This window comes from Eleutherodactylus coqui, chromosome 7 (genome assembly GCF_035609145.1).
Source record: "Eleutherodactylus coqui strain aEleCoq1 chromosome 7, aEleCoq1.hap1, whole genome shotgun sequence".
Taxonomy (NCBI): domain Eukaryota; kingdom Metazoa; phylum Chordata; class Amphibia; order Anura; family Eleutherodactylidae; genus Eleutherodactylus; species Eleutherodactylus coqui.
Genome location: NC_089843.1, coordinates 183,966,920 through 183,975,517, shown reverse-complemented (window position 1 = coordinate 183,975,517; position 8,598 = coordinate 183,966,920). Strand labels below are relative to the sequence as shown.

General features: G+C 44.5%; 1 protein-coding gene across 3 annotated transcripts in view; it reads right to left on the bottom strand.

The window, feature by feature from the left end:
- Positions 1-5,472: 5,472 nt before the first annotated feature.
- Positions 5,473-8,598, bottom strand: part of RCHY1 (ring finger and CHY zinc finger domain containing 1) — a 44,113-nt gene continuing 40,987 nt past the window's right edge. For all 3 annotated transcript variants that reach the window (XM_066574077.1, XM_066574076.1, XM_066574078.1), the window contains exons 8-9: positions 7,930-8,050; positions 5,473-7,022 (exon numbers count right to left, since the gene is read on the bottom strand). In XM_066574077.1, coding sequence (XP_066430174.1) covers positions 6,894-7,022; positions 7,930-8,050 — 250 coding nt within the window. In that variant the 3' untranslated portion in view covers positions 5,473-6,893. The remainder of the gene's footprint in view (positions 7,023-7,929; positions 8,051-8,598) is intronic.

The window sequence follows — 8,598 nt, the reverse complement described above, 5'->3', positions numbered from 1 at the left end:
CATAGACCTTCTTGTCTAGAGTCTTCAAGATGGGACTCCACTCGCTAACAATCTGCCTGTTTCACATAAACACGACACTTATGGGAACACACACAAGGGGAAAGAAAGAAAAGAAAGAAAGGGAAAGGAGGGGAATGTATCTCTACTCGATCAAGAGCTCGATAATTGCCTGTATTTTTCCGTATTCTGGAACTCTATCCAATAGAACCAAGTCTTTATAAACTTTTCCTGTGTTCCTTTAAGTGCTGCCGTGAGGTCCTCCATTTCCATGATCCAGTTCACTGTATTGAACCACGTCTTGGTAGTGGGTGGAGAACTCTGTTTCCAGAGTCTGGGAATGCAGGATCTTGCTGCCCCTATCAGATGCCGTACCACCGACTTTTTATAAGTCGATATTGGGATATCACAGTGATGCAGAAGAAAAAGGGCTGGCGATTTCAGCAGAACTCGCTGAGTAAACTTAGAGGTAATTCGCCATACTTCCGATCAGAAGTCCACCAGCACCAGGCAGTCCCAGAAGACATGGATCAACGTCCCTCGTTCAGCCTCGCATCTCCAACACAGGGCGGGGACCGAGGGGAACATCTTGTGGAGGTGGGAGGGCACCCTGTACCAGTGCGAGAGGATCTTACAACCTGATTCTTGTACTAACTACAAGAAATGTATCCCCGAATCGGTCGTTATTTGGAAATCTTCCATTAGCTTCAACCCTTTGCGCACAAACCTTCCAACATTTCTATTCACAGCGGCGAGGCTCCTGATCCCTTGGTTGTGGTGAACAACTGAACCACCAATGGAGAATCTTCCAAATCTATCGCTTCAAGGGAATCACAAGTTGGGAAACGGGGTCTAGAGGTAAATTCTTGTCAGTACGGAAACCATGGATTGACTATGTCAGTAGTTCAGGCTAGTCCTGTACAAACTCATCTTGACTTCCTCCTTTATGGGCTAATATCCCCACTTTAATACCAACTCTGGTCAAGTCTATAAAACATAGACCTTCGTAAGGGTGGCTTCACACGGGTGTATGCACAACTGTGTGCAGAACAAGGCTTTTCTACATGTGTATCTGCGTATTTTACTGTACTTTTTGCACTCACAGGGCAGGGTTTTTTGTGCATGGGACCCAAACGTGCCCTGATTCAAATGGCTACTTAGCCTAATGAGTTCCAGATGTGTACTTTTTCTCGCAGAATTGCGCAGTGTATTTGCACATTTCCTATAGACTTTTATGGGGACCTTTGGTGCAAGAATGGGCACAAAAGTAGAGCATCCTGTGATTTTTGTGTGTGCACGAAATACTCGCACTAACAAAGAGGAAGGAAAGAGACTCATTGAAATCAATGGGTTCTATTCTCTGCATATTGTGTGCGCAAATACGCCCACCTGAAATAACTATTCTCAACTAGTACCCCTCAGGGATGGCACGCAGATGACCACCTCTAGCGTCCACTTGCTCCCATTGTTATACGTTTTATAATGTTAAGTTACGGCATTAGTGCAATCCCCGGATTCGTGGGGGCTTTATACACTTAGTAGATGTGAGATATATATGTGTTGTACTGTAATTCACTGGATCTGCGAGTCTCAACCAATTATATTTCACCATATTTTCTTTCTCCCCCAGCTTTTCTAAATAAAAAGAGATTTACAAAAAAAAAAAATCAATGGGGGGGAAAAAACAGAAACATTTTTTTCAGTTTTAATGGTTTCTCTGCGCCAAAAACAAGAGAGAGATGGAAATGCTCAACAAAGGGAAACTGCTCAGGTGAAGCGGCCTTACTCCTCATATATACACGGCAGCTTATTCTGAAAAATTTGGTACATTTTAAAGTGAAATTGTGTGATTATTGGAATATTTAATTCCATACTTTAATTCCATTCTGTTAGGCCCAATGTCCACGGGCGGATTTAATTTGTGGCACCTGCGCGGGAGATCCGCAAATGAAGCCGCCCATAGGGAGGCATTAGCATCTGCAAAACAGTTAAAAGCATGCGGATGTGATTTTTAATCCCGGCTGTGCGGATCGCACGTGAGGGAAGAAATCGCAGTATGCTCCATTCTTACCTGTCCAGATCCAGCGCGGATCTCCTCCGTGCCTGATGGATCTTCTTTCTTCAGCACAGCGCATGCACCCGAAAGTGCCGGCAATTAAAAAAAAAAATCTCCTGCTTTCCCACGGAACGTCTGCAGTTACAGCTTCGGGTGTGCCACGGATTTGACGGCTTCCATTGACTGCAATGGAAGCCATTCATGCCGGATTCGTTGAAAAATGCAGCATGCTGGGATTCCTTCCTGCGATTGTTCCCAGCAAGAGAAAGCACGCAATATTGTAGATATGATACCTTTTAATGGCTAACAAAAATACATGATGTAATAGCAAGCTTCCAAGCCAACACAGGGTTCTTCTTCAGGCCTAAATGGAATAGATCTGAAGAGGCATGGATATTTATACACACTTATAACATACATACTTATATACCTAATGCGCGATTCCTTCCTGCGCATGCAATCTGCACGCCAGGAAAAAATTATAGCAGCATGCTTTTAACCGTTTTGCGGATGCTAGTGCATCCCTATGGATGGCTAGATTTTTGGATCTCCCGTGGGTTCCACAAATCAAATCCACCCGTGGACATTGGGCCTAAAGGTCTCAGGACCCCAATTACTTAAAAGCAGTACTGCATATCCCAAAGCCAGTTAGAGTAGATGGAACAGAATCCAACAGGAAGTAAACAGGGTTTTTCCTTATTACTTTCCATCCCAGAGAATAATTTGGTGGTAAATGTTATAATCCGTGAAGATTGTGTTTTACGCTGAAGAAAGAAAAGTCAGTTTACAATGAACGATACGTTTGTGGATTATCTGTTGTCGAGCATCTGTGAAAGACACCATTCTGAGGGGCATGGGATATGCTCAGCACTGACTGTATACCATGTATTTATACTACATTTAATTTGTACACATTGCATAGGTAGTTTAGGGATAAAGGTGCAGCTAAAATAAAAGGGGATTTTACACAATGCTGATTGGTTGGGGTACAAACAGTAAGGACCCTCACCAATTCTCATAATGAAGCTAGCTAACCATTGTGGCACCTTCACAGCAACTCACCCGGTCACCCGCTGCAGCACAGTCCCATAGGACTTTGGACCGTACATTATACCCCGTTTGCACTTTTCCTATCCACTTCCCACAATATGTTGTAATGACTTCCGGTGCGCTGATGAAGGGTGCCAGTGCTTGCCAGACAGGTATCTATGGGATCTGTTCGCACAATGCTCCTGGTGCCCATTTCCCATAGTACACATGCTGGGAAAAATCTCATCATATATACATATCTGTAGGGTACAATGGTTGGCTATATGGCATACGTGGGGAGGCCCAGCAGATGTAGAGGCCGCAGTGTGCAGGGAAGGGATGCAGGATTTCGTCAGGCGGTTAAGGTCAAACAGATGAATAAGATCAGTTAGGGTACATTCACACATTACAGAGAAAATCCCCACCAAAATCTGCGATTTTGATGCAGTTTTCACTACAGAATTCACTCACTGCGTTGCAATGAATGAATTCTGCGGCATTTCCGTAAAAATATAGCCTGCTGAAAATCGGAAAATCCACAGCATGACTCTCTTACGCTGCAGATATTTTCTGCAGTGTCTACCAAAACAATGCCTGTCTTAGTGCCTCCATAACGGTTCGTTCACACGGCAGAATTCACCATGGAATTTTCAGTGTGAATTCCGCTGTGGTTTTCGGCATGGATGAGCACGCAGATTTGGCCTTGTCGATAGGCAAAGTCCGCATTTGTGGAGTTCTGACACTGCAATTTTTGACGCGTGAACATATCCTAAGAGAACTGGTCACAGTCTTCACAAAACAGTGCCAGACACAGTGCCTTCATCACAGTACAAGCCTGTGGGCCTTCATTAGAGTGCAAGCCATAGTGCCTCCACGCAACATTGCCAACCACAGGGCCGCAATAACCATGCCAGGCACAGCATGCTTAGGACATGGACCTCAAGTGAGGCACCAAATACAGTGCCCCCTATAGCAGTGTCAGTCACATTACCCTTAAAGTCACCCTTGAGGCCAGGACAAACAAAGATGGCCGCACTGCTTCTCTGACTACCGATGCAAATTAATGCCCCATATGCATTAAACTCCTGCTTTCATTGGACAGCACTGCTCATGTGGGTAGCACTGGTTAATCAAAGCAGATGCAGTATAGTAGACTAGTGATGCATGCTAATGCATGAGGTAGTAAGGGATGCTGGTGTGGCCATCTTTGATTGTCCGGGCCTAGAGCGTCGCTTTAATATTAGTTCTGGATGAAGACGTAGTGCCCACTGTGCCAACCACATGCACTTTCTTCCTAACTAGAGTGGATGGCCAGCTGTCAGCTCAGGCATAGCGGTAGCAGGTGGGTTAAAGGGGTTTTACCACAATCGACTTTTATTATCTATTCACTGCTGAGACCTCCCCTTAAACCCCAGAAAGGGGGTCTTGCGACCCTCCTCTCCTCCTCACTGCCCGACAGTGAGAAAGAGACTGAATGGAGCATCAGTTGCACATGCGTGGTGCTGCTCAATTCACCTTCAATGGGACTGCTGGAGATAGCCGAGCACTTGTACTATGCCATTACCAATCGCCATGTCCGTGTGGATGGGTGCAGCAAGCCTGCAGGGACAAGAAGAGGAAGACATGGGACTCCCATCCCGGGATCATGAGGGTCTCAGCGGCGAGACCTCAACTGATGAGACTTTTTACCTATCCTGTGAAAGAAGTGTTGGTGTAACCCCTTTAACGGGTGCGTAGTTCGGTCACTGTCCCTCTGATACCTAAATGATTCAGTAGCAACAGCAGAAGGCTTGGAGGGGAAGGTGTCCTCCCAGCTACAAGTAGCACCCTCTTCTCCCTCTGCCATCATGACAATGACATCTCTATGAAGTTAGTGATTCAGTAGCGGCAGCATGGAATACATACATACGTGCACAGCCACACTCCTGCATGCCTTGTGCCTATACTGAACCATCAATGTCAGACGGCCAGCAGTCAGAGGATCAGTCTTTTCCTTGACCGCTTTCATGACGCAAGTACTACTGCTGGTTTCTTTCCCCCTCGGGCATGGATGTATCCCATGCAATCCTTACGCCCTTTCCGTACATCCCAGCATATCCTAGTTATATATTATATATGCTATGTAACATTAGTAGAATGGAATAATCATTTACAGCCACCAGGAACATACAAAAGAGTATAGAAGTAAAATGTTTTTTTTTTATTTTATATAATTTTTTATGTTTTTACTTTTTGGATTACAACCTGAAGCAGAACAGAATGAAGAATATAAGATGATGGGTTTTATTGCTAGTCTTTTGTCTTTTAGTTTTTTTATGTTCCTGTAAAAGAAAACTACATTAAGAAGTAAAGAAACAGCAGAGACATCAGTATGTCGAGAGCAGCAAAGATGAGATTTCCTGAATAAATATTTATTCTTAGTGAACTTTTGCAATCAAAATAAAGCTTTACACTAGACGTAACTGCGAGAGGAAACGTCATAAAGGAACCATAAATGTCAATTGTCCGTTATTGAAGCCTGCTATGTGGGTGACTGCAACTAATCCCGAGTTGCATTTAATCCTTGTTTACACACATCAGTTTTATGTAGTTTTTTGTATATTTTTTCCCTAGCGGAAAACCAGGACTAGATCTAAATAAGAGCAGGCGTGCATTCAGATTTGTTCTCACTTTATGGTCCACTCCAGGTTTTGGCTAAATGAAAAAAAAAAAAATAGTACAAGAATGGCTGTGAAGACGACCTAGGAGCACACAGTGAACTTTATAGGACGCGCTCTTCAACCTGGATGAAAACTGTGCAGCCCTTCGTCTCTTCACATGAGGAAATACGTATGATCTCACCCAATCTGTTCCATCACATTGCTTAGAATCTCTGGAAGACATGGCAGAGCCCCCAATACTGTGTTTCCCCAAAAATAAGACATGATATTAATGTTTGCCTCAAAAGAGGCACAGCGTCTTATCTTCGGGGGGAGGAAAGGGGTGTGTCTTACACTCACCTAGCCAGCGGCATCTGGGTCCCTTGCGCTGGTCTCCGGCGCTGCCGTGTCTTCAGCGTTGACACAGCACTCTCCTTCTGGTGACGGAGCTTTGAATACCCCGCCTCCAGTAAGCAAGTGCTGCGACTGGATCACGAATGCTGCTGGCCAAGCCAATCAGAGCCGGCGCTCGATGAACCAATCACCACCATTCAGTGATGTCCTTCACTGAATGGTTGTGAATGATTGAGCACCGCGTCTGATTGGCTGAGCCAGCGGCGCTCCTGATCAAATCACAGCACTTGCTTGCTGGAGGCAGGGGAATTCAAAGCTGCGTTACCAGTAAGAGAATGCTGTCAGCGCAGAGGACACATCGGCCTGCCACAGACCAGCATGAGGCACCAGGACGCCGCCGGCTAGGTGAGTATTGCTATTTTTTTTTAATCTAGTGTAGCTCTAGGGCTTATTTTTGGTGAGGGCTTAGATTTCAAGTTATTACTATGTTTCTTGTCCTCCTGCTTGATTAATACTGTCCATACTGTATAGGTCATTTCATTAAATTATATACACGTTATTAATTTCACCAACTATATCTATAACTACAAAGGACAGAATAGGCCTAAGAAACGGGCGAGTATATCTTTGTTCTTAAATTTCAGAATACTATAGGATGTTTCCTAACATATTGGTCATTAATATAAACACACTATGTTATACTCTTTCATTCTATTTTAGCTATTTTCTTTACTTTATTGTTCCTTCATGACATGTTATCTCATTGTTTTAAGAGCGCCCGTTGCCAACTTGTTCCAAGCGTACAGGCCTCCCGCTGACTACTCCGTTCGGGTCTGTGATAGAGGTTTCCCTTCTTGCGTGGTATTGTAGGATTTGCAACTATCGCATTTCATCCCTAAAATGTGGAAGGGTGCAGTTGATCTTGCACTGCAGTCATTGCAGAGAATCTGTAGGAATTGAAAAAGAATAAAACCAGAATTAAATATAAGTTGACGTCCAGGCTCACACTGCTGTAAATATCAGAGGGCCGTGCGTGAATGCAGCAAGTACACAATGACATGCATACTTGCTACATGCCGACACTCAACATGCACTATCTTAGCATGTATGCATGCGTAATACGTGCCAAGATAGAAGATACTGCGATTTCCTTTCTCGCAGCTCATACAAGTAGCAACATAAAAGTGTATGGGAGATTGGTACTGCGTATTGTGTGAGACAGCCCACAAATGAGTTCATATCTACGTTATGTTCCATCATAAGTGCAGAAAAAGTAAATTAGAGCTGTGATGGATCCATCACAGAACGGACGACGCCTGACGGACCCTGCTGACTTATAACAGGGCTCGTCAAGGTGTTTTGTTTACTGCAGCTTTTTGGAATGGAATCTGTAACGGAAATGCAGATGTGAGCAAAGCCTGAAGGGTAACATTAACATTACTGATACAAGTTAGTAGTCCAATCTAAAGAAAAAACCCCTGAATGATGTGCCTGGATAAACGATGAAAGGATCGGACGCACACTGTTCTGGAGAACCCCTTACATCTAATGCATATAGCTGCCATGTACATAATGGTAGTCGCTGGTTAAACAGGGCAATTGTCCCGACACTGACAGGAGTATATTAGGTAGCTATACAGGTGAGGCTCCTGTATAGGGCCACCCTTGTCAGGGCAATTGCCCCATTCCTCAGGCAGGGTTGCGTAGGGTATCATTAGTACGGGTTCCCTCCTATTACAATAAAAGTAGTATTTTAAATCCTGTATTTCCAAGGACTGATATCTTGAATACGGATTAATCTTGTACAAAGGCAGGTGGATCCTATACACATAATGGGTCTGTATGTCCACTTACATCAACATTCATATTTTGATATTCAGGTGGCATTGGCGTCTGGGCAACTTCTTCATCTAGCTGGTTCCAGTATCTAGACATGTCCAGGGCGGAGCGCATGCATAGCGGGCACCTGTAACCCCTGGAATAGAAGCAGGTCAAACATTGGTGTCAAGATGTCCTAACCAAGAATGTCACCAGATAGGACACTTGCTAGATATTCACATGTGATAGATATTTGCACTATGGTGATGGTAAAATGTGACACCGTTCCAGTCATTTCCATTGTATCGCTTCCTAGAAATGGTATAACTCCTTGGTTGTCCATTTTTTTTCAGACTGTACATTCCTCACTTTTACACACAATTTTCTGTACCATCAGCCTTACAAAAATATTTAACATAAAATGCCTAAAGTATAAGGCTGGGTTCACGCAGGGCGGATTTGCCGCGTAAATTCTGTCTGGAATTTCGCCGTGGCAAATTCGCCTGTGGCCGCTAATCCCAGGATGCGGATTTGCTGGCCGTAGCATGTCCATCTTTTTTTATTCCGCTGCGGGCACGCTCTCCTCTATGGGAGCGCCGGCCGCAATGAAAAAGCGAGCGGCCAGGCTGCTTCAAAACCCGTGGCCAAGTGCCACGGGTTTTGAAGCAGCGCTTTCCCAGCAGAAATCTCGCGCTTTTTTGCTGC